At 38.4% G+C, this 25,719-nt stretch overlaps 1 protein-coding gene across 3 annotated transcripts; it reads left to right on the top strand.

Moving 5' to 3' along the window:
* Window positions 1-25,668, top strand: LOC122303400 (phosphatidylinositol 4-kinase beta 1-like). Of its 3 annotated transcripts, none has more exons than XR_006240664.1 (16): window positions 1-2,142; window positions 7,225-7,416; window positions 7,549-7,597; window positions 9,180-9,312; window positions 9,482-10,001; window positions 11,735-11,815; window positions 11,908-12,027; window positions 12,681-12,750; window positions 14,661-14,758; window positions 14,850-14,954; window positions 16,463-16,516; window positions 17,069-17,212; window positions 17,377-17,430; window positions 17,571-17,645; window positions 17,815-18,494; window positions 24,386-24,456. XR_006240664.1 is itself a non-coding variant. In XM_043115176.1 (16 exons), exons 1-16 carry the CDS (start codon window positions 625-627, stop codon window positions 24,655-24,657), a joined length of 3,399 nt encoding a protein of 1,132 aa, XP_042971110.1. In that variant the 5' UTR covers window positions 1-624; the 3' UTR covers window positions 24,658-25,668. The 3 variants fall into 3 exon arrangements, 2 of the variants coding, with proteins under 2 accessions (XP_042971110.1, XP_042971111.1); XM_043115176.1 differs by lacking the exon at window positions 17,815-18,494 and adding an exon at window positions 24,556-25,668 and having other exon boundaries at window positions 24,386-24,469; XM_043115177.1 differs by lacking the exons at window positions 17,069-17,212; window positions 17,377-17,430; window positions 17,571-17,645; window positions 17,815-18,494; window positions 24,386-24,456 and adding an exon at window positions 16,654-16,768.
* The last annotated feature ends 51 nt before the right edge of the window (window positions 25,669-25,719 follow it).

Genomic DNA, 25,719 nt, shown 5'->3' with positions numbered 1-25,719 from the left:
CTTATTTGAAATCGAAACCAAGTATTACCTCACTTTCTTCTCTCTCTCTCTCTCTCTCTCTCTCCAACGACAAAGACGTCTACGACCATCACCACCGTTACCAGAGGAGCTGCAGAGCGACGTCTTTTGCAACGAGGAAGATCCATTTTTGCATTCGTATCTCTTCTCCTGTTATACTTGCAGAATCTGATCCCGCTCACTCTCCGTAAGCATAATTCGATCCCTCTCACTTTCTTCGAGTCCAAACTTTCTCGCATATTCTCCTTAAAAATTCCCGATCATTTCCACAATATAAATCGTCTCTTCCTCTTTGTTTTGTCGAGAAACGGCCAGAATATTCATATCCTCGTTATTTCTGCTTGGGAATTTTGGTTCTCTTGTCAGGAACTGTGAATATATCAAGGGCTTGACAGCGGACGTTTGGATTGCATTACTGTAGAGTTGTGTATTAATACTGGTGGGTTATTAGGGTTTCCGCCGAAGGTTTTAGGAATCTCTAGGGTTTATAGTGGAGCAGCGAAATGCTAGATTTGATGAGTTGGTTCTGACGAGTGTTTATTTGGCTGTAAGGTAATTAGGATTTAGGGATTGAGGTGGTTAGGGTATCTGATGGAAGATTAAGAAATGGTGCGGCTTCTTGGACTGACTCGCGGGCAATCGGATGAGTTGCCTCGCGAGATCACCTCGCGGATCAATCGGGCGAGTGATACCGGTGAGAATGGGTGGCTCATTCGTTTCTTCGACTCTGCGTTCTTCTGTGAGTGGATCGCCGTCAGCTATTTGTACAAGCATGATCACTCTGGGGTACGGGACTACCTCTGTAATCGAATGTACACTCTACCCTTACCGGGTATTGAGAGCTATTTGTTTCAGATTTGTTACATGATGGTGCACAAGCCGAGCCCTTCTTTGGATAAGTTTGTCATTGATACGTGCTCAAAATCGCTGAAGATAGCTCTGAAGGTGCATTGGTTTCTAATGGCTGAGATTGAGGATTCAGATGATAATGAAGGGATTAACAGGATTCAAGAGAAGTGCCAAATTGCAGCGACTTTGATGGGTGAGTGGCTTCCTTTGAAACAGCCTCAAACAGTGCCGCCAAGCCCTGGTAGCAAGAACCTGGTTTTTAATAAGCTACTATCATCAAAACAGCGGCTGTTGTCACTTACATCTTCACCGCCATTCCAGAAGTCTTTGTCATTCTCGCCTTCTCCAGCAAATAATTTGCAGCAGGATGGTAGTCAGTTACCTTCTGAGGAGAACAGCATCTTAAAGAAATTCATTCCAAGTCCAAAGTTGCTATTTAGGAAGTCAACAGAGAAAGATGACGATGGCTTGGAGAAGGATGGGTTCTTTAAGAGGCTTTTAAGGGACAGTAGAGGTGATGATGAGGCAGGTTCAAAGGTTCGAGATATGTTTCTTTTTAGGAAGTCAATGGAGAAAGATGATGATGATTCTGAAAAGGATGGGTTCTTTAAGAGGCTTTTGAGGGACAGTAGAGGTGAGGATGAGGAATTGACAGCAAGCTCAGAGAGTCTTTTTAAGAGGTTATTTCGTGATAGCAAGAGTGGGTCTGAGGATAAATCAGTGGATGATGATGAAAAGGAAGGCTTCTTTCGTAAGCTTTTCAAAGAAAAGTTTGACAACAAGAAGGATGGGAATGAAAGGAAGGAAGATGGAGATATTATTGACTCTGAAGCAAAATGTGCCAAATCTGTTGAAGATGATGAAAAAGAGGGGTTCTTTCGGAAATTATTTAAAGATAAATCTGATGACAAGAAAAATGAAGATACTGTTAACTTTGGAGAGAAAAGTTCCAAATCTGTTGACGATGATGAAAAAGAGGGGTTCTTCCGGAAATTTTTTAAAGATAAGTTTGAGGACAAGAAAGATGCAAATGATAAAACTGATGAGGGGTGTGTCAATTGTGAGGAAGAAGAGGCTTCTGACTTTTCATTGTTACGTAGAGTGTTTCGTGTGCACCCTGAGGATTCCAAAATTACCGTTGCTAGTGAAAACAACAATGGTGGTGGCTTGCTTGAAAGTAGTCCGGGAACTGAGAGTTTTTTCCGCAAATTGTTTAGGGATCGTGACCGTTCAATGGAAGACTCGGAGCTATTTGGTTCAAAGAAGCACAAAGAGGTTTGTTTAGAATTTGTTTACTCTCTATGTTTTATATGTAAATGTGAAAGCATGACCTTATGTAACACCCCTTTCTCGTAAGTTAGGAGTGTTACATGCTTTTGTAACTATTACCAGTAAAGAGACCCAAAATAATAAAAATACCCAATTTATTGAAAATAAATTTCCAAAGAAAAACATAACATAAAAATATAATCTCATAGCAAGAAAGTTTAAAATTGATCTTTTAGTGAAAAAACACTTATTAACTTAGCCTAAAAATCCCTTGAGACATGATCTATGCCTTGCCGTTAGCTCGTCAACACTATCTTCTTTACCTGGACATTTAAAAAACATAGGGCGTTTTTGAAAGTGTGTGTACTTAATACATATACTAACATAAATATGTAACATGTACTATGCATAACCATTAAACTTATCTTTCTATAATGCCCCAATGGAAGGCTCAAATTACATGACCTATACTCCAAAATGACTAGTTAATGATATAATTGGAGACTCATTGAAACATTATAAAGAGCAAAAACTTTTCCTCCCCAAGCAATGTGGGATCCTATACACTACATACCTTATCCTCTTATTATATGAGGTATTACAATCTCTCCCCTTAAATTCTTGATGCCCTTTTCGGGCCCATCCGTCATAGGTAGTACAGCTCAAGTTCCACATTTTTTGTTGGAATAGGCTCTGATATCATTTGTAATGCTCAAATGGAAGGTCCAAACCACATGACCTATACTCCAAAAGGACTAATTAATGCTACAGTTAGAGATTTTTTGAAACATTATAAAGAGCAAGAACATCTCCTCCTCAAGTAATGTGGGATCTCATATACTACTTACCTTATCCTCTTATCATATGGTGTGGAGGCCAAAGTTTGATGGATTAGCCTTTGAGAACATCGAGTAGTAGAGTGTTTCTTAGTTGGAGAGGCCCTTTGAGGAGACAGAGGTTCATGGAGTGGTGAGGACGATAGTCAAAGACAAAGCACTTGGTCCAAACGTATTTTCTACGGGCTTCTTCCAATCATGTTGGGATGTAGTGAAGGAGAACTTAATGAAGGTGTTCTAGGAATTCTTCTCGGTTGGGAAATTTGAGAAAAACCCCAATCCCGCTTTTATTGTGCTTATTCCCAAGAAGATTGGGGGTTTGAAATTTGGATGTTAAGGACCATTGGCCCATTGATCTTGTAAATGAGGTGTATAAGATTATTTCAAAGGTGCTTGCAAACCGCCTAGGAGAGGTCTTGCGGCGGATCATTATGAAACCCCAAAACACATTTGTAAGGGGAAGACAAAGATTGGACTTGGCATTTAGCCAATAGATGTCTAGATACTAGATAGTAGATTAAAATCTGGGTGTCTTATGCAAGTTTGATATGGAAAAGGCATATGATCACGTTAATTGAGACTTCCTACTATATTTGCTTGGGAGGTGTGGATTTGGGGAGAGGTGGTGCTCTTGGATTAGGTCCTGCATATCGATGGCATGGTTTTCAATTTTGGTGAATAGTAGTTCAGTTGGCTACTTTAACAGCCCTCGAGGTCTAAGGCAGGGGGATCCTTTGTGCCCACCCTTTTTTGTCATTTTCATGGAGGTGTTTAGTAGAATGATCTCTGCCATTGTTAACAATGGCTTTATGATTGGATTTTCGGTTGGTGACTTCGATCAGGATACTGTTTAGTAGACTTCTCATTTGTTGTTCATAGATGATACTTTGATATTTTGTGAGGCAGAACAAAAACCAAATTTGGGCATTAAGAGCACTTCTTCTTTGCTTTGAAGATGTGTCCGGTTTGAAAGTGAACTTATCCAAGTCAGAGTTGGTTCTAGTTGGTAACATTCTCAACATCCGGTTGCTGGCTAACACCCTTGGATGTAAGGTCTGCTATTTTCTCATGAATGCCTGGGCCTTCCGTTGGGGGCCGCTTCTAGGGCTAAATCTATATGGGATGAAGTAATTGAGAAGATTGAACGAAGATTGACAAGTTGGAATAGATTGTATTTATTGAATGGTGGTAGGCTCACCCTAATCAAGAGCACTCTGTCCAATTTACCAAATTATTTCTTATCTTTGGTCTCAATTCCGGCAAGTGTGGCGATCCGAATTGAGAAATTCTATCGTGATTTCCTTTGAAGTGGGCTGGGGGATGAATTCAAATTCCATTTGGACAAGTGGGTTAAGGTATGCTCTCCAATCTCTTCTAGTGGGCTGGGAATCAGAAATCTGAGGGTATTCGATTGGCTCTTTCTAGGAAATAGTTGTGGCAGTATAACATGGAAAGGGAAGTTTTGTGGAAGTTGGTTATTGACTTCAAGTACGAAGGTTTGTTTTGATGAGAAGGAGCATTCAACGGAAGGGTTTAGGGACTTTTTTTTTTATCATACTTTACTACTTTGGGCTTCTTCTATTGTACTGAATGGCACTTCTTTCAATGATCTCTACGCTGCTTTTTCGCAGCTCTTAGCTTGTATCTAGGTGCTTTTGTATACCCCCTGTGTACTCTGGCCTAGTCTATTTTCATGATTTAATATATTTCTTCTTACTTATTAAAAAAAAAAAGTACGAAGGTTTTTTTTTTTTGGGGGGGGGGGGGGGGAGGAGCATTAGGGAGGTACATGGGATTTATCGAGTGAGAGTCTGGAAGCACATTAGACGAGTTACTCCTCTAGTTTTTGCTCGCCACACTAGAATTGTGATGGGAGACGGATCTAAAATAAAATTTTGGTATGACTTATGGTGTGCTGATAAAGCCCTTGAGGACACATTCCCTACACTCTTCAGGATTGTGTGTGAGAAAGAAGCATCAGTGACTAACCTCATGGAGATGTCTGGTGTCTTAGTCCAATGGAATGTGAGTTTTATTAAGGAGGCCCACGATTGGGAAGTTGGCTACTTTTTGGATTTTTTCACACTCTTGTACTCCATGAGATTGAGTATTCAAGGATCTGACAGTTTGTGGTGGGTACCAACAAGAAAAGGTACATTTTTTCTTCATTCCTTCTATAAGTCCCTCACACATCCACAGAACAATTACTTTCCATGGAGAAAGATTTGGAGAAATAAGGTGCCTCCCGAGGCAGTATTTTATCGTGGACAACTTATTTGGGTAAGATTATGATGATGGATAATTTACACACATGCAGGGTGATTATAGTGGAATGATGTTGTATGTGCAAAAAAAGTGGTGTGACTATGGATCATCTTTCACTGCATTGTGAGATTGCTAGAGCATTATGGGATGACGTCGGCAGAAGGTTAGAGCTAGCTTGGGTTATGCTTGCTATCATTGTCGAGCTTCTAGCCAGTTGGATGAAACTGGGTGGTCTTCCACAAATCACAGCTATTTGTATTCTATGGTACCTATGGAATGAACGAAATGATCGGACTCTTGAAAACAGGAGCGCTCATTGGAGGAGATTAGATTACTGTGTTAAAACTTTATTCCTATGGGTTAAAGCTGTAGATTTCAATGGCCTAGACTTTCATGCCTTTCTTGTTTCCATTTCTTCCTCCTAAATAGGTGTTACTTCTTGTATATCTCTTTGTGTACTTGGGCTATGCCTATTATTATTACACAATCATTTACTTAAAAAAAAAAGAAAAAAAACTGAACCAAAAGCTTCCTAATGTAAAGAAACTTGAAAACAAGTCTAAAACTAAATAGATTTGGACTTAATAGAATCCCAAATAGGCCACACGTCAAACGAAGACCGTTATTTTCAATTATTTTGGTTTTTAAGTTTGCTCTTTAAGGAGTTGAAGAGCCCGCATTTGTATTCCCAATTTTAGTACCTGGCGTTTTTTACCTTTTCCCCCTCTTAATAGGCATATTTGTAGTATACTCCCTGTGTACCATGATAATGCTTATGCTCTATTTTTTATTATCAATAAAATTTGTCTTATTTATTTATTTATTTTGAATGAATAAGTTTTCTTTTCAAGGAGTTCCTTGTTGTTTGCATCACTCATAGCTGTGTTTTGTTGTGAAAATTGCAGTTTTTAGCTCTTAGCTTTCCATCTGCCATAGAAGCACGGTTGCTTGTAGATAATTGGTGTTTTTGGCGTAGGTGCATTGATTCTCAAACGGCATGTCTTAGATTTGCAACTTGAAATATGAGAATGCTTCCACTTATCAACAAAAATAAATATGGGAATGCATCCAAGTAGAGTGGCTGAGTTGGAAGAGTCAATGATATGGGGGAGTGTTTTTTAGTTTGTCTACGAGAAAAGTTGTGCATTTCATAATGTAGTATGGATTTTGATACAAAATTGACTACATTGAGAAAAAAACTATGGGAATGTAATTTATGAAAACAAAAAAAGATAGCTATGTGAAAGTAATGGGGATGGTAGCAAGTGAAAAAAGTAAGTTGTAGGTATTTCTAGAAAAGGATATGGTCTATGGAATATGGTAATATACTCTTTACACCCACAAAGTACCACTGCTTTCCAATTTACACAACTTATTTTGAGTTCTAATAAAAGCCAATTTGCCTGAATGAAATGGTATTGCTAGACTTGGGGATTTGAGTTCAATAAATAGGTTGCTGAATCTAGAGGATAATCCATTCACTTGCAGGAGTTGGTTTTGGCTTGCCTGTACATATCCTGAACAATTAATGAGCAGGTTCTCTAATATGTTCATATAGAATATCAATAGCAATGCTTTACAGGAAGCATCTAAGTAAGGTCTGTTTTAGGACACCACTTGAATTATTATCCCCTGCATGGTGTTTGTCCGTTAGCTTGCTCTCTATAGCAACCCCCTCAATCCACTTGTTCTACAGTGCCCCATTATTCAATGGACTCAATCTGAGGCCAATTATATTTACAAATTAGTTTCTTTCCCTTGAATTTAATTGATACATCAAAAACATGATGAGGTTTTTGATATAGTGACATCTCTGATTTAGCATGTAGAAAGAACCATAGGTTGATCCAAGATATGACCATGCCACGGTAAATCCACCATGCTTTAAAAGATGAGAAGAAAAAAGGAAAATGTATATTGGATATTTGTTAACATGCAAGTGTCTCATAGTTTGCTATGCTGATTCACCATGCTCTTTATTTGACAGAAGTATCCTGGTTCCCCGAAGCAACGGAGTGAAAAGTCAAATGCAAAGCCCCCACTTCCAAATGACACTGCATCCCAGTTTCGAAAAGGGGCATATCATGAGTCATTGGAATTCGTGCAGTCATTATGTGAAACATCATATGGCTTGGTCGATGTATTTCCAGTTGAAGATCGCAAAAGTGCTCTTCGTGAGGTTATTATTATCTTTTTATGCTCTCTCCAGCTTAGTTTATGATAGCGCTCTATGATACATATGTACTTGGATATATGTTGCTTGAGTTTTTTCCTGATGCATTTGTTGTGTTTGTCATTCATATGTTTCCAGTCTCTCGCAGAAATCAATTTGCATGTGGGTGAGGCTCAAAATAATGGAGGTACTTCTTTAATCATTGTAGACTTAAGTAGATGAATGCTCATCTAGGGCATGGTGCTTTTGATTTTATTATTATTATTATTTTGTAATGCTTCAACACGTTGCTTAGGTTTTTCTGGAACACTTTGGAATGTTTCTGAAGATGTGTTTTTGTAACGTGAAGATTGCAAAACTTCAACTTTGGAAAATTACAAAATGACCTTATGAAAAATGTGTTTTGCGTATCTTTTATTTTTTCTCCATTATATTTCTCAAAAATGTTCGGAATGTGCATTTGGAACAAGTCTAAGGATTTCTGAAAAGGGTATTACCAGGAGGTTTGTTTATTCTTATAGAAGCACATGCAGAAGTTTACATTATGTTTGTGGAATGTAACAATGTGGCCTTCTCCAGATTGACAGATAATGTTTCTGCTAGGAGAATAGCTTTCTCAGGTTGATTTTACTGGCTGGATATTTCAATTGAACTCCTCAATACTATTTAACAGAAAAAGAGAAACATTTTGGTACCTCATACTGACTGATAAGGGTGGGTGGTGTATGAGATCTCACATTGCTTGGGAATGAGAAGTTTTTGGTCTTTATAATGGTTCCAATGGGACTCCAATTGTATCATTGACTAGTCCTTCTAGATTATAGGCCCATATGTGGCTTGGACATCCCCTAGGGTTTTAGCAAATGGTATTAGAGCCTATTTCATCTAGAAATATGGGACTTAAGCCATGCCATCTATGACGGACTGTCCCAACGAGGACGTCGGGAACTTAAGGGTGGAGATTGTGATACCCCATACTGACTGATAAGGGTAGGTGGTGTATTATATCTCACATTGCTTGGCAGAAAGAAGTTATTGCTCTTTATAATGGTTGCAACGGGGCTTCAATTGTATGTTTAACTAGTCCTTTTGGAGTCTAGGCCAAGATGTGGTTTGGGCATCCTTTGGGGCGTTACAAATTTGTTTAAATATGTATGTGCTCCTTTTGTTTTGTATATGTGGTGCTAATGTGAAATTTTGTCAAGGTGAGGCTTGCCAACAGGTTTTGGCCTGTAGAAAATTGTGAGTTGTTTTTGGTTTTCTTCAGGTTCTTTTAGGTTTGGTATGCTGTTCAAATTAATTGTCTAAATTGTGAGTTATTTAGACACTGGTTGTTCTGGTCCCTGGATATCCTTTCCCACTTCTCTTAATTGGCTTTTACCCTATGATTTTTGTGTAGCAATGTTGATATATATTTTGTATTATCTGGGTTATTCATTTTATGATATTGCTACATTGTCTTTGAATAATGCAGATTATATTTTTTAGGAGTTTGTTTTTAAATGGGTAAGGGGATATTGCCATGTTCTCTTATTTGAATAATTACGATTCTATGTTTTAGGAGTTTACTTATGGGAAACAAGGGGTTGAGGTTCAATGTAATTTTTGGGTATTTTGGGTAGTTTTGGGATTAGTGTATTGTGGGTTGTTTTTGGGTCATTAGGGGCGCTGTATTATGGGCTAGGTGTTTTCTTGTATACGTTCAGTGTGCTTGGTTACACCTTTTGATATATAAAATATTTTTACTTATAAAACAAAAAATGTTTTAGGAGTTTGCTTCCCAATGGGAAAAGGGATGTATCGTGTGGTTCATATACCTGAAGATGAAGCTGTTCTTTTGAATTCGAGGGAAAAGGCACCCTATCTGATCTGTGTTGAAGTTTTGAAAAGTGAAATGCCAAGGTAATTAATGAATTACATTATTCAAATGAGGGACGGTTGTTCCTAGTCGTTACAGTAATTGAAACAAGTACCATCAAATGAGAGGATTTTTAACCTTTTGTTTTCTGCAAATGAAAGGACTCTTAACTGATTCATATTTTTTTTTCCTTTCTATAAAAACTTGTTTTAGCACTACAAAGGATGCCTATGGTGCACAAAAGCTTTCTAGAGGAGGAATTCCTCTGGCAAATGGAGATGCATTATTGCCAAAGCCCCCTCCTTGGGCTTGTCCATTGTGGACTGCCCAGGAGGTTTATCGTAATAGTAATGACCGAATGTCAAGCTCAACTGCTCAAGCAATTGACCAGGCAATGACACACAATTCAGAGGCAAAAATGAATATTGTCAATGTGAGTCTTTCTGTAGAGAAGCAATTTCCCAGCCATACTGAGATTATTGAGCACGGTAGCATCCATTGTGGTAGTCTGCTGTCTGCTTCAGCTTCTGGCGGTGTTATGTCCTGGAGTTATCAAGGTGATGAATGTTTGAACCACACATCAAGAGCAGCACATATTTGTGATTTCGAGTGGGTACAGGTAGTTCTGACAGTAGATTCGGGGGTTAGAATGGAAGACATTGAGGATCAAGGCCCACCACATCGGAAGGAACACCGCCGTGTTCCAAGTACAGTAGCTATAGAAGCAGTAAAGGTGCGTTCTCAGGGGATTTTAAGTTTTGATGCTGTTGTTGCCATTATTGTTTTTAATACAGGACAAATTATTGATCCCCACTGCTTACGTTTTTATGGTAGCAGTCTCCTCGCTAGAGGAGCTTATTGGGGAGGAGGGTGAAAGGACCCTTCACTCTGTTCATGGTACTTATGCCTGACAGCTAGCTTTCTTTCCAACTTTGCTGCATTAGTTGTTATCTTTCTAGCATCACTTTGGGTAGTTTTTCACGGGCTTTTTGGGTCATTAGGAGCTCTCTAGTATGGGCTAGGTGTTTTCTTGTATACGTTCAATGTACTTGGTTACTGCTATTGATATATCTATATATATATAATATTTTTACTGATCAAAAATCTTTCTAGCATCACTTTGACGTATCAAGATGTCTGTCAATTAACTTGTACTTGGGTTGCACTCCTTGCTTTTTTGTCTTTTTAATGAGTTTTTAATTGCAAATGAAAGTTAGCCTTTTAGTTGATTTTGGTTTATTCCCATTCCGTTCTTCCAATGGGTGGCTCTTATATTAGTTCATTTGTCACTGTTGAGTATAGCCTTTTTTTAAGATTTTCTTCCCTGGCCACTAGATAAATGATTACCAATTGCTTTCCTTTATCCTAACTGTTAAAAAAGTGGAGGGACCAAGGGTCACTTAATAAAAAAAGATGGGACTAAGGCCAGGACTCTGTGGCTATTAGAATAAGGATCTCAGGCTCTGTGGTTAAAGTTTCCAGGCTTGGGAGACAATCTCCTGTGTTTATTTTATGGGAAGGTAAAGAGTACAAAATCTTGGCTGAATTTTATAGATTTGAAAACAGTATGAAAATTCCTTTAACGGATTATGGTCTGAGCGCTCTTTAGCTACACTTATTTTTTCCCAAAGCATTCCTGGGTGTATTCTTTTTTCTTCCCCTAAGCATTCAGCCAGGTGTATCAGTATGCTGATGATTCATTGATGATGTGTGGGGCTCCTATTTTTGAGTTCTAAAGGCTCGGATGTGTTCTTTTCAGACCATCTCTACATGCTTTCTTATTAGGCCAAAGTTTCACGTGTGACTTAAAAATATCCAAATTTGCATAAATTGCAATCTGGTTTGTTGAGTAGATGGATCTGTTTATTTTATGTACCATGGAGACTTAAACGAGTCCTGATTAGGTAGAAGTCAATATTGGACTTAAAGAGTCCTGCTTAGGTGTATCTTGTAGACATATCCTGTGTTCATAGACTATGCCTAATGCTTTCATTAATCAAATTGTTGAATACTTATCAAGAAACAAATATTGGACAAAAATATTGAGCAGTATGACTGTGTGCTAGTATGTTGCTTCTGGAAAACAGCTGCCTTTTTGCAGTACAGAGAGGAGCTATATTGTGAGTGCCAACCCATTCTTCTTGCCATAGCTGGACTAAAGTAGAAGTTAACAAACATGAATGGGAAAAATTGAAAGCTCCAGTACCTGGAATGATGGTTGTCTCTTCAGATTACCTTAAATCATAAAAGAAAGAGCAGTGATTTAAACACAGGGAGAATCCATGGTAACAGATCAGTGCTGCACACTGATCTGTATTTTAGCATTACACTAGAAAAAAAAAAAAACAGATAGACATGTAGTTTCTCTGCATTTATCTATTTCATGCATGGGTCTTTTTTTTCTCCCGTCCTTTTTCATTTATATTCTTTTTTCAGACGTTGTTGATGGACTTTAATTTTCTGTAGGCCGCTGCTGCAAAAGGAGAAGCACCTCCTGGGCTCCCTCTGAAGGGCGCTGGTCAAGATTCAACAGATGCACAATCAAGGGTGAAAATTCATTGAAAATTGAAATTTGTGGACTTTTGATTTAGTGTGGTGGTGGAGAATATTATACTGAGAGAATCCTAATTTCTCAACAGGTCAATGGTGGTTCACCCAAGGCCAGTGATGCCTTATCTGGTGAACTTTGGGAGGTTAAGAAAGAAAGGATACGCAGAGATTCGGTGTATGGAAATTTACCTGGTTGGGATTTGCGCTCTGTAAGTAATATATATGTCAATGTTTTGTTTTGATGACTGTAGTTACATTGAGCAATGTACTTATCAAAAAGTTACATTGAGCAATGTGAACTAGATAGCCGATAAACATTGTAGGCTACTATTTTGGCAGCTAGTGGGATGCCTAAGATATGAATTTGTGCAAAAATTAACTAGAAAAATATGTCCATGTGACAATTCCTATCTGATTGTAGGGTTCAACCTTAGGCTCATCAACCTAGAGTTCCTTCATGTATCATGTTTATTACCTGGTTGATGGAATGAGATTGTGAAACTTTAATGATGGTATCCTGTTTCCTGTTGGATGTTGATTAGTTGGAACAATTATGACACTACTGCCCCATGTTAAACTAATGTATCTAAAATGACGGCCCCTTGTGCATGTGTTTGATGCTTGCTTTGTTTAGCATTAATGAATAGAATTGGGGACTGTTGACTGTGTGGTAAGGCTACTTGTGACTGTATTTTGGCCTAGTCATTTTTTAATCTTGAGGATTTGTGCTGTCTGATTGTCTTTGTTACGGCAGAGCTGACATGTATTTGCATATGTTGAATATGTCCTGTTGCAGATCTTAAAACACATTTGACATTAATGACATTTCTCATTTTTTTTTTTTTTTTATATTTTCTGTTAGGTTATCGTGAAGAGTGGTGATGATTGTAGGCAAGAACATCTTGCCGTGCAACTTATCTCTCACTTTTATGGTAGGTGCCCTTTTTGTCATTGTTATGATTTTGTTTCATGTAATGTAGTTCCTTATCATCTTCAGAAGCTGTGCGAAATCATGAATAATTATGATCTCCAAGTAGTATCCTCTTGATGTTGTTTGTCTTATTTGATTGAGGATTTTGAATAGGATGATGAAACATTCTCTGACCCATTTGCCCTTCTGGGTACTTATAAAAGAAAAATGTGATGGTTTTCCTTGTCTTGTTACATGGAACCATCTTTGTCCAGTTGATTCACTTAGAGAATGTTCTCATTCTTTATATCTGTCTTTTATAGTTTCTCAATCTTTTATTTTTTTATTTTTTTTTATTTTAGTGAGGAAAAGATGAACTGTTTAGATATGGAAGTGGATATTGTTTCTCCCTATCAACTTAAATTTAGTGTTAAAACAGATGAAAAATTGGATCATTTTTCTTCAATTTAGCTTTCAATAATAACTGGAAAATTGTAGTGCCCTCTATCCTGTTTAAAAAGCAACATTGTGGAGTATATGGAGAGTGACTGCTGCTTTGTGAGTGGCATTTCTAGTGTGGACTGCATCATTGGGGAAGATATTGATGTTGGATAACTTGAGGAAGCAGAATGCCATTGTGCTTGGTTTGTACTGTATGTGTAAGAAGAGTGGGGAGTCCATTTCTCGCCATCTTCTTCATTGTGAGGTAGTGAGAGATTTATGGAGTTTTTTTTTCAAGTTTGGGAAAAAAGTTAGAATGCCTAGGAGGGTGAGAGTTATGAGTGAGTTAGGGAAGAAAGAAGGGGCATGATAACATTGTGGAAAGAGGTTGGATCCTTTATATTAAATGTGGTGAATTTAGATTGAGCATAGTGCACATACCTTTGAAGATGCGGTAATGCTGAAAAAGATTGTTCTCAACTCCACACATGGATTGCAGCACATAATAGTTTGCTTTTTTAACACTAGTTTTTCTGATTTTTTGAATTGTTCTATTTTGTTTCTCCTAACTAGGAGATCTCTTGTATATTTTTCTTGTTCTAGGGTTGCACCCCTGTGCTTTTCTAATGAGATTGTATTACTCATAAAAAAATGTGCATGGTATGTGCTATTTATGTAATGAATCTCCTCGAAAGTGAGTGTATGTCTATTCTGCTTTTCGTCTCTTCTCACATTGTTTTCTAGACTGTAGATTAATAGCAGTTTACTATCACTGTAAGAGAAAATGTATCCAGGTTTATGATTGGTCTAAAAAGCGGTGACTGAAATACTCTAATGAATGAAGCGATACGTTTTAGTTTATTTACTGGTGTTGTGAGGTATCTCTTGTTTTATGATATTCTATTTTCAGTATGTTTGGGTTACATTGGGTCATGCTAATGCCAAATCGGTAATCTTCATGGTGCAACCTTCTGAAAATGATTGTCATGTTTCGGTCTGGTGCATTTGGAGGGAAAGAAACGTTTGGAGTTTGAGAGGATGATGGGGGTATCTTAGGGCTTTTGTCTTTGCCTCTTTATCTTTAGTTGAATGTTCATGGTTGTACTATTTCTAGTTTTTAGGACTCTATTCTGTGTACTTGGATGGCACCCCCATAGCTTTCTATTAATGAAATTATTAGATTATGAAAAAATATGTAGTAAATCTCTCTGTAGTAGTGAGTGAATGATTTTACTATTACTTGAGGGCATTTTCTAAGCCCTTTTATCTCGTTTCTTGTAAGCAACTATTCATCTTTGATTGTGACCAAATGCACTCAAAACTGCAGTTGGCTTTCTCCTGTTCACAAGTGGCACAGTAAGCAAAGAGGAAATTAATAAACATTCATATGATCTAGTGTCTTATACAGCCAATGCTTATTCATTTCAAGAAGCTGGTTTTCTCTTATCTTTTTTCCTGTGAAAGCTTGTAGTAATTGGATTTTGATGCCAGATATATTCCAAGAAGCTGGTCTCCCTCTCTGGTTGCGGCCTTATGAAGTTCTTGTTACTTCTTCATACACAGCTCTGATTGAAACAATTCCAGACACAGTAATATTATGTGAACTTATGCTTTTTAATTGAATTGGCATTTTAAGCTGCTGCCTATCTCCTGATTAATGTTTTTTTTTAAATGTTTTAGGCTTCACTTCATTCTATAAAAAGTAGATATCCCAACATTTCAAGTTTGCACGAGTTTTTCATTGCTAAGTATGGAGAAAATTCCCCAAGTTTTAAGCTTGCTCAGGTAATTTACATTTGCAATCAGTACAGTTATCTTTCAGACACTATTATCCTTTGTGAGTCTACTCATTCCCATGTATTTCCAGTTTTTAACCATGGGTGGATGCAACACTATTAATTGCATTTTTTATTTTTTGAGAAAACAAAGCTCAGATGGAAATAGGTCCTCATATTGTATTAAACAAAGTCCCCACCCCATGCCTTCTCTATTTTTCAGAAGTGTTTTTAAAAAAATTTATTTTCAATAGAGGGAGTTATTTATGAGAGAGAGAGAGAGAGAGAGAGAGAGAGAGAGAGAGAGAGAGAGTTGTTGAGAGTGGATGGAGAAAGCGCAGGTGGTTATGAGAATTTAAATTCTTTCCAAACTTTCAATTACAAAAATAATTAAGTAAATTTATAAGTAGAAATTTATTTATTTTAAGAAGTTAGTTGTTGAAGACCTCCTCAACCTACCACGCCATTGCAATCATCATCCTAAACTACCACGTCATGGCAGTCAATCAAACACCCCCCCCCCCCCCCCCCCCCCAAAAAAAAAACTACCAAAAAATTTTAATTTACCCCATTTTCTGTAAAAAGTCCAAGCTATGCCTAACAGTTTTCAAAATGTACTTATAATTTTTGTTTTAAATGACAATATAATCCTATTAAATTAAAAAAAGAAAAAAGGTGACACAAAAGAGTTTTTATTTTTTTGAATTTTTGATGAAGGGTGTTTGTATCAATTTCTACATTAGAGGTATATTGAAATATTTTGGTTATTTAGGGGTGTATGTGTCTAAATTTATAGTTTAAGGGGTGATTGCAAATTAGGTGGTAGTTTGAGGGAGTTACCTTTATTTTTCCCAAATGTTTGTAGAGTTTTCATTTAAAGGCCACTTGTGGGGCTCTCTTTATTAGTACTTAGGGCATGAGTATGTATAAGCAGACACGTATGTGTATGTTGATTTATGTTTATTCAATTGAGTATATGTAAAACACGTTTCCTTTCCAGTTTTGTTTTTGTTGGAAGGCTGGAAATGGAGATGTAAGGATTGTTGGAGTATTTTAGAATGGGGCACTTGATGTTGTCTTTGTCACGGAGAAGTGATTAGAGAGGAATAGCTCTATTTTAAGGGTGACTGGGTCTTGTCAAAAATATTTTTTCATGAGACTTTTGTTCTGCTTGGTTTGATGAAATCTTCCATCCTTCTGTTCAGTATTAGAATTTCCTTGTTGAACGTATCAAACCTTAGGTGAAAATCTTGGTTCTTCGTTTCAGTTTTTGTGGCTTCCTCTTTTTATAAATCTCATGCACTTGGTTGCACTCATTATTTTTTTGGTGTTTTGCTTTATTTTTTATGCTTGTACAAAAAGAAAGAATGGAGGGTTTCTAGAAACACTTATCTTTGGATGAGTTTTTCTGTTGTACATTCACTTGATTAATTTAATTTTCTTGTTATATATAGAAAGAGTGAGTTCAATTTCTTTTCAGTAATATTTTTTGGTTTAACTTTTTTGTTCTTTCTGCAGAGAAATTTTGTTGAGAGTATGGCTGGATATTCCCTTGTATGCTACCTTCTGCAGGTATGGTTCTCACCCCCCCCCCCCCCCCCCCCAAAAAAAAAACCCCAACATAAATAGGATAATTCAGGATCTGTTATATTGGTCTCTTCTGAGTTTTGAACTTGTCTCTTTTAAGTTCATGTGGTTTAATTTTCAAGGCATTAGGAGGGTAAACTACCTGATGATGCTTACAAAGGGGAAATTTGGACTGAAGTAGGAACAAGAATTACTTTCTAGGCTCCAAAGCGTCCAAGAAATCAAAGACTTGAGATTTCATCAATTACATAAGAAAACACCCTGTACAGTCACTCGAATGAGGCTAATATGTCATATCTCTGTCACGTGTTTATGTTTTTTGGTTGTATGTCTGGTAAGTTATACTTATTTGATTTGAATTAGTATGTAACTGCATCTATATACAACCTATTTGACTTTGCGCTTTATGCACATATGCATCCATCCTCTTCTTTGAAAATATATCTGGTGTGGCAAAGTAAAGCGTCTTCTATAGTATATTCAAGATTGCGGTTTGTTTCATACCTGCTTCTCATCAGACAGTTTAATCTTACCCAGGTGAAGGATCGGCACAATGGGAACCTCTTATTGGATGAAGAAGGTCATATCATACATATTGATTTTGGCTTCATGCTTTCCAATTCACCTGGTGACATCAATTTTGAGAGTGCACCTTTCAAATTAACCCGTGAACTTCTTGAGGTATGGCAGCAATGTTGTGAGATTCATATTCTTTTTATTTTTTTCTCTCTCTCTTTTGCTATGTTAATTGTAACAATATATGTTGGGCTACTTACTTAGCACCTTGATCTTTTATAGACTTAGATTTTAACCGTAAAGTGATGGGAAAGTTGTGATTGTTCTAGGTCATGGATTCTGATGCTGAGGGAGTTCCTAGCGAGTTCTTTGATTATTTCAAGGTTCTTTGATTATTTTGATTATTTTCTTTTGGTTTGCTTTTGTTTTGTTTTTGTTCTTTTTTTTCCTGGTTTTTTACTCTCTGAACTCTTCAGATAGCCTAGGTTAAATTTCACTTACTGACTTTGCATCTCAAATTCAGGTTTTGTGCATTCAAGGCTTCCTTACATGTCGTAAGCATGCTGAGCGCATTATTCTTCTTGTGGAGATGTTGCAGGTACCAGCTTTTGCTTTTTGATTATTTTAACTGTATAGGTAAAATAAAATGCATGTGCATGAAGAAAGTGTTAGGACCTTCATAATTCCGAGAAGCTCTCCAACACTGAAGCTACACTGAGTCATATTGTTGCACCTTCTTGTGTTTTCCTTTTTATATTGGTGCGAAGAGGAAAAAAATGGGCTTGGAGGCGAGAGGACTCAGCAGACCTACAATAGAAGGGTAGCTCAAAAGGGGACAAGTGGGCTTGGACTTGGTTTTGTAGCAGATGGGCAGTTGAATAGGAGGCAAAGGGCAGAGCAAGTGGGCTGCGCCTTTGGGCCTCAGCCCATGGGGGCAAAATGAAGGCAAGGCTCAGGACCCATCCCTTGTGGAGGATCAGAGAGGGTGGTGATCCAAGGCCCTCTACCGGCGGGAATTTGGTAACCCTGCTGGAAAAAGCTCCAGCTATTTTACAACAGGCTGAGGAACCCTTGACAGTGGCCCAGAGGGTGACAGCAATGGTGGGGAAGTCGACAACAACTATCTCTAAAAGGGCTTCGGACGTTTCCCTACCATTGAGGGTTGGATCTCTAGCGCATCACAGCCAGACAACACTAACGAGAAGTAGGGAAGTGGTTGCCATCGACTCTCTGGTGTTATCCCTTCCGGCAATGGCCCTACAACATACAAAGGTGGGCCGAGAATACATAAGTGACGAGGGAGCCGTTGAAGGGCCTTCCCGGATGCTAATTCCGATGCAGGGCTTCTTTGAATGGGACTGCAAGACTCCCTTCGCGGAGGAGGAGATGGGGATGCTATTGGATTTGCAGTGGGCTACTAATGATGGGGAGCCCATACCCATAAATTGTATGTTACCATGTCATTCTCGTGTTTTTTACTAGGCTCTACATAAGCTGAAGGAAATTCAACATTGTGTGGGGATGGTGTGAGGGTTTTGAGTAGGACTGCAAACGAACCTAATCGAGTCGAATTCAAACAAGGGTACTCGAGCTCGATTAACATGTTTACTCGCTTGAACTCGAATATCCTTGCTCGAACTCTATTCGTTAACCATTAATGTTGTTCGAATTCGACTCGAGCTCGACTAAAAATAAACAGACGACTCGAGCTCAAGCTACTAGAGGTCGAACTTGATTTTTTATTTTGAAATTTCTAATCTTATCTTTTGATTAATAAAAAAATTTAAATTTTACAAGAAAAACTCAAACCATTTAACTATTCGACCAATTTTTTCATTTGCTCGGATCATTGGCCGATTTTGCTCGATTGTGGAGGAATCCGTAAGGGTCGTCGGCCGTTTAAATTTGAGAATATGTGGCTGAAATCGGAAGGGTTTGTGGATAGGGTAAAACAGTGGTGGTCTTCCTACCAGTTCCAAGGTACTCCCAGTTTCATTTTTGTGGCAAAAATGAAAGCTCTCAAAAAAGATTTACAAGTATGGAACATGGAATCCTTTGGCAACGTAGGGGAAATGAAAAAAGCGAAGTTGTTAGAAATCCAGGAGATTGAGAGACTGCAAGAGGTACAACACCTCACTCAGGCGGAACAAGAGAGGAAGGGCGAGCTGGTTGCAGAAGTTGAAAGGTTGATTCTTTTAGAAGAGATGTCTTGGCGCCAAAAATCAAGGGCTCTATGGTTGAAGGAAGGGGATCGGAGTACGGGTTTCTTCCACAGAATTGCAAACTCACACAGGAGAAATAATAATATTGAGATGTTGAAGGTGGATGGAGAAGAGTGCAGAGATGTACAGGTAATCCAAAATCATGTTGTGGAATTCTATGAGAATCTACTCAAGGAGCAGGTGGGATGGCGGCCTCCACTGAATGGGCTGGATTTTAACACCATAGGCTTGAGTGATGCACTACGCCTCGAAAGGGACTTTGAAGAGAGGGAGGTTTTTGAAGTAGTGAGGAAAATGGTAAAGGACAAGGCACCAGGACCTGATGGCTTCTCTATGGGTTTCTTTCAGGGTTGTTGGGAAGTTATTAAGGAAGACCTGCTGAAGGTCTTTCATGAGTTTTTCAGCAATGGAAGATTTGAAAAAAGCCTTAATACAACGTTCCTTGCTTTGATACCTAAGAAGGTGGGGGCGTCGGAAATTAAGGATTTCAGACCTATTAGTCTAGTGAGTGGGGTGTATAAGATAATCTCCAAGGTACTTGCGAATAGACTGAGCGAGGTGATGGGGAAGATTGTTTGTCAACCTCAAAATGCTTTTGTAAAAGGAAGACAGATCCTGGATGCGGTGTTAATAGCTAATGAATGTCTTGATAGTCGAATGAAAGCCCAGAAAACAGGGATAATGTGCAAACTTGATATGGAAAAGGCATATGATCATGTTAACTGGGATTTCCTCCTTCATTTATTAAGGAGGTGTGGTTTTGGAGAGCGATGGAGAACATGGATCCATTGGTGCATTTCATCGGCAAAATTCTCTATCTTATTGAATGGAGTCTCAGTGGGTTTTTTCCATAGCTCACGTGGATTGAGACAAGGGGACCCACTATCACCCTTGCTATTTGTCATAGTCATGGAGGCGTTAAGCAGGATGCTATCGGCTTTGGTCGCGAATGGTGATATATCAGGTTTCCCGATCGGAACCCCGAGTAGGGGTATTATCAATATCTCCCACTTATTATTTGCAGATGATACTTTGATTATGTGCGAAGCAGACCAAAGGCAGGTTCAAGCATTAAAGGCCCTACTTTTTTGTTTTGAGGCAGTCTCAGGATTGAAGGTAAATCTGGACAAATCAGAATTGGTGCCAATCGGGCCTGTTCCTAACACTCGCCTCTTGGCAAGAACGTTGGGTTGCAAGATAGCCTCTTTCCCTCTTACTTACTTGGGGCTTCCGTTGGGGAGTGTCTCGAGGGCTTTTTCAATATGGGATACAGTGATTGAGAAAATAGAGCGGCGGTTGGCGGGGTGGAAAAGAATGTACTTGTCCAAAGGTGGGAGAATCACTTTGATAAAAAGTACATTATCTAACTTACCTACATATTTCTTATCTCTATTCCCGATACCAGCAAGTGTGGCAACCCGTATCGAGAAGCTCCAACGAGATTTTCTGTGGGGGGGTTTGGGGGATGAATTCAAGTTTCATTTGGTTAAATGGAAACAGGTATGCCGCTCTATCCCGGGGGGAGGTCTGGGAGTTAGGAACCTAAGGGTTTTTAACCGGGCACTATTAGGCAAATGGCTATGGAGATTTGCCATGGAACCAGATTCTCTATGGAAATTGGTCATTGAAAAGAAATATGGAGGCTTATGGGGAGAGTGGTGTACTAGGGAAGTTAGTGGGGCTCATAGAGTTGGATTGTGGAAACACATCAGAAGAGGCTGGGAGGTGTTCAACCGCTTTGTTAAGCTTCAGGTGGGTACAGGAACCAGGATTAAATTCTGGAAGGACATATGGTGTGATAGTAGGGCTTTAAAAGACTTGTACCCCTCTCTTTTTCAAATGGCAAGTGTAAAGGATTTATCAGTGGCAGATGCTATGGAGGTGTCGGGGGGACAGATTTCTTGGAGCATTAATTTCGATAGAGCAGTTCAGGATTGGGAGATGAGTAGCATTGTTGATTTTTACAGTTTTATTTATGCTATAAGAGTTAACAGCCAGCAAGAGGATATCATGTGGTGGATTCCAGCAAGAAAAGGAACTTTCTCGGTCAAGTCTTTCTATAAGGCTCTCACCCCAGAGTCCAACTCTCATTTCCCTTGGAGAAAGATCTGGAGTCACAAGGCACCTCCAAAAGCCTCTTTCTTTGTATGGACAGCCTCTTTGGGCAAGATTCTTACCACTGATAATCTAAGGAAAAGAAGGATCATTATCGCAGACTGGTGTTGCATGTGCAAAGGAGAGGGAGAATCGGTAAATCATCTTCTGTTACATTGCGAGGTAGCAAGGACTCTATGGAATGAAGTGTTCGTTCGTTTGGATATGGTTTGGGTGATGCCAAAAACGGTGGAGGCAACGTTGGCTAGTTGGCCTAGCATAAGAGGCAGACAACCGATCAGAGCTATGTGGAAGATGATCCCTATTTGCATCTTGTGGAGTTTGTGGAGGGAGCGCAACGAGCGGACTTTCGAGGACAAGGAAAGATCTATAGAGGAGCTTAAATTCCTTTTTTTTAGAACTCTTTGTAGTTGGGCCATTGCTGTAGATTTTAATGGCATGGCCCTTCGAGATTTTCTTGCCTCTAATGTATCCACTTAGGTGGGGTATCAGAGTTGTAATTCAGGCTTTTTGCCATTCTTTGATCAATATAATTATTTATTTATCAAAAAAAAAAAATTAAAAGAATAATGTACAAGATAAATGCAATAAACTAAACTCTTTAATACATATTGATAATATAATAAATCAATAGTTGCAGTTGTATGATATATTATTATACAAATTATCCTATACATATTTTGGAAACATGACATATCTATAATAAATAAGGTAAACTATAAATAAATTAATAACATATAATTAAGTATGTAAAATATAACTAACATTTAACATATATAACACATACATATATAAAACATATTACGAGATTCAAAACGAGCTCAAACGAGTCAAGCCAAGCTTATAAGAGTTTTGTTCAAGAGTCTAAAACGAGTCGAGCCGAGTTTATACGAGTTTTGCTTATTTAATATTCGAACATATATTAGTGTTTACGAACATCTCATTTATTAAATGAATCGAGTTCGAACCAAGTATACCCGAGCCGAGCTCAAGCTGTTCACAAGTTACTCTGTTCATTTGCAGCCCAAGTTTTTAGGAACAATTTATGGTTTTTCTTATTGCCATTGAAGTTGGTCATGCTTAACTCTAGAAGTCAAATTCCAAGAAACAGAGGGAGCTAAAGAGACTAACATGGTCTCTTAATTATGAGGGCAATCAACTACGATACTAAGGGAGGTAGTTCAAGTCAAGGGAAGACTAGAGGGAGGACATTGTGAAGACGTTCTCGTAGTGGGTTTTTCGGGTAGAGGATTAGTTATATGGGGAACAAGGGGCTGGGGTTGGGAAGGTGTGTTCCTTTCTAATTTGGGCTTGGATTTTTTGGGTAGTGTTTCACGGGCTCTCTAGTATGGGCTAGGTGTTTTCTTGTATACATCCAATGTACTTGGGTACTCCTATTGATATATATATATATATAATATTTTTACTTATCAAAAAAAAAAATTATGGGGGCAACTCAAGCCCCCGAAAGATTAAAGGGAAGGGGCTAACATCTTCATTATGAAGCTCAAAATTGTTTCTTGGAATGTTTGAGGGCTCAACGAGGCCAATAAGTGTTTTCGAATAAAAAAGTTGCTTCGTGAGTGGAAGGCGGACATCGTATGCTTGCAGGAAACTAAGTTGAAATCTATTCCAAGAAGAATTTTTCGAAGTACATATGTGGATTGGGCTTATCTTGCATTTGATGGGGCTTCGGAAGATGTTTTAGTTATGTGGGATAGAAGGGTGGTGGAGAAAATGGAGGAATTCATAGGGAAGAACATTGTGGCATGTTCCTTTAAGAGTGTGGAAGACAACTTTATGTTGGCTTTTGCTGGTATATATGAGCTGAGTTTGGATAGAAACATAAGACTTTTATGGGAATAAATAGCTGGAGTACATAGTTGGTGGGACCTACCATGGTGCGTAGGCGGTGACTTTAATGTTAAGGTTTCCAAGTGGATGTTTAGGAGAAAGTAGGCTGCTACCAGCAATGATGGAATTCTTGGAGTGTATTTTTTACTTGAATTTGGTGGACATCCCTCTCATGGGTGGAGCATTCACATGGTTCAATATCCATACGTGGTCTAGATTGGACAGATTTTTAGTTTCATTGGAGTGGGAAACTCATTATTCAGACACATGTCAAAAGAGGTTGCTTCGCCTTTGTTCGGATCATTTTTTTATCTTGCTGGATTGTGGTGGTATCCAAGAAGGGCGTCAATGACGACGGATAACTTGCGAAAACATAGAGTGATCATAGTAGATTGGTGCTGTATGTGCAAAAAAAGTGGCAAGATTGTAGATCATCTTCTACTGCATTGTGAGATTGCTAGAGTGTTATGGGATGATGTGTTCTACAGATTAGAGCTAGCTTGGGTTATGCCCACCATAATGGTTGTGTTTTTGGCCAGTTGGTGACAAATCTAGGAGGTATTCCACAAATCACAGCCGTGCGAAAGATAGTTCCTATCTGTATTCTGTGGTGTTTATGGCAGTGGCAAAATGACCAATTGCTTGAAGACAAGGAGCACTCATTAGAGGAATTTAGATCTCTTTTTGTTAGAACTTTATTTCTATGGGCTGCAGATTTTAATGGCCTCGACTTTCATGACTTTCTTGTTTCCATTTCTTCTACCTAAATAGATGTTTCCTCTTGTATTTCATCGTGTACTTGGTCTATGTCTATTCTTATAAATACAATCCTTTAATCATAAAAATAAATAAAAAAAAATAAAAATAACAAGCTTTAGCGTACACTTCATTTACTAATTTGTGTGGGGTCATTCGTACAACAAGATAGTGAGTCTGAACTTTATGCTGCTCTTTGCAGCTCTTAGCCTGTACCAAGGCTCTTTGTATACCCCGTGTACCCGGGCCTTGCCCTTTTCTTGTTCTAACATATTTCCTTTTACTTATCCAAAAAAAAAAAAAAAAAAAACAAGATAGTGAGTGGATAAAAAATTCTAGTGTCTGCTTTGCATGGTTTACTAAAGGTGCTATACTTTTATGTTTGGTTCAGGACTCTGATTTTCCTTGCTTTAAAGGTGGTCCACGGACAATACAGAACCTAAGAAAACGATTCCATTTAAGTTTAACGGAAGAGGTTTGATTTAATCACAAAACCTTTCTCTACTGTACAGCATTTCACTGCTATGGTTTTTATGGGGGTTATTTGTTGTTTTCTCGCAGCAATGTGTCTCTGTGGTGCTTTCCCTAATAAGCAGCAGTTTAGATGCATGGCGGACACGGCAATATGATTATTATCAGAGGGTTTTGAATGGAATATTGTGAAATTGAATATCCTCTGCTGAATGGTTGTCCCACTCGAGAAGGCAAGCCCAGTTTGGGTGCCCCGATTAAAATTGCATGTCAGTCACCGTGTGATGTAAGGGCATTTGGGTCATTGTGGGATGGCTTCAGAGTTCTCTTGGAGCCCAAAGGATTGTTAACAGCAGCTTTTGGCCTGTTTTTGCTGGCTGGGAAGAACTTGTAACTGTTTCGTCAGAATATTTCTCGGAAGTCTTAGCAGGTGCATTTTACTTCAGCAGGGATTTCATTTTGTATTTTACTTTTTTTCCCCGTTTTGTTTCATGCGATATGAAACTCTTTCGGCCGATGGGCATATTAGCTTGTTTGGAGGAGATATACAGCCATCTTAACCATCATGGGGGAGCACACACTGTACAGAGCAACTCCGGTGGAAAGGACAGATCAGAAATGGAAATAGCCACAGAATTTGAAAAAAAAAAAAAAAAGGCGGTGGAACTACCAAGCTGAAGTGTGATTGGGGTAGAAGAAATTTCCGGTGATTGTTTATTTATCAAAAACAAATAATAATAATCCGGTGATTGTGATATCATCTACATATTTTGCACCAGTTAGTGATCTGAAGCCTGAAGGTATTCAACTAGTTTTGGTTCTTTACATCTTTCATTTCTATATGAAGCCGATGTATTATTTTGAGTAAAGCATGGATAAGATTCAACATTTAAAAAGTGGCCTGGTGTTCCTTCCCTGGAGTGTTATGATTCTTCTACAGTTTCTTCATGAAGTTGTGTTGGAAAATTCTTGGAAAAGAATATTACGATTGTATACGAGTATTCCCTTGTTTTTTTCTTTGTTGCAACTTATCACATATAAAGCATTTTGAAGGCATTGATTTTTTTTATCAACTATTTTGTATCCCTCCAGTGAGTGACAGTGAGCAAGCCACCGTCAGTGAGCTTGTGCATGTATTTAGTTCTCTTTTGTAAGTAGCAGTTTCTTTAACTATCTTTTCTAAGAGTTGGTCGGGTGCACAAATGAGAATGTAATTAATTAAAAATCTTGTGGCTAAAACCAATCTGGGGGCCC

The sequence above is a fragment of the Carya illinoinensis genome, chromosome 3 (assembly GCF_018687715.1).
Source record: "Carya illinoinensis cultivar Pawnee chromosome 3, C.illinoinensisPawnee_v1, whole genome shotgun sequence".
NCBI classification, from domain to species: Eukaryota; Viridiplantae; Streptophyta; class Magnoliopsida; order Fagales; family Juglandaceae; genus Carya; species Carya illinoinensis.
This window is presented reverse-complemented; position numbering and strand designations above follow the sequence as displayed.

Excerpts from the sequence above, each read along its gene's own strand:
- LOC122303400 (XM_043115176.1), top strand. The coding sequence starts at position 625 with ATGGTGCGGCTTCTTGGACTGACTCGCGGGCAATCGGATGAGTTGCCT. Across the intron at positions 14,759-14,849 it reads TTGAAACAATTCCAGACACA|GCTTCACTTCATTCTATAAA; the intron begins GTAATATTATGT and ends TAAATGTTTTAG. Across the intron at positions 24,470-24,555 it reads ATTTAAGTTTAACGGAAGAG|CAATGTGTCTCTGTGGTGCT; the intron begins GTTTGATTTAAT and ends GTTTTCTCGCAG.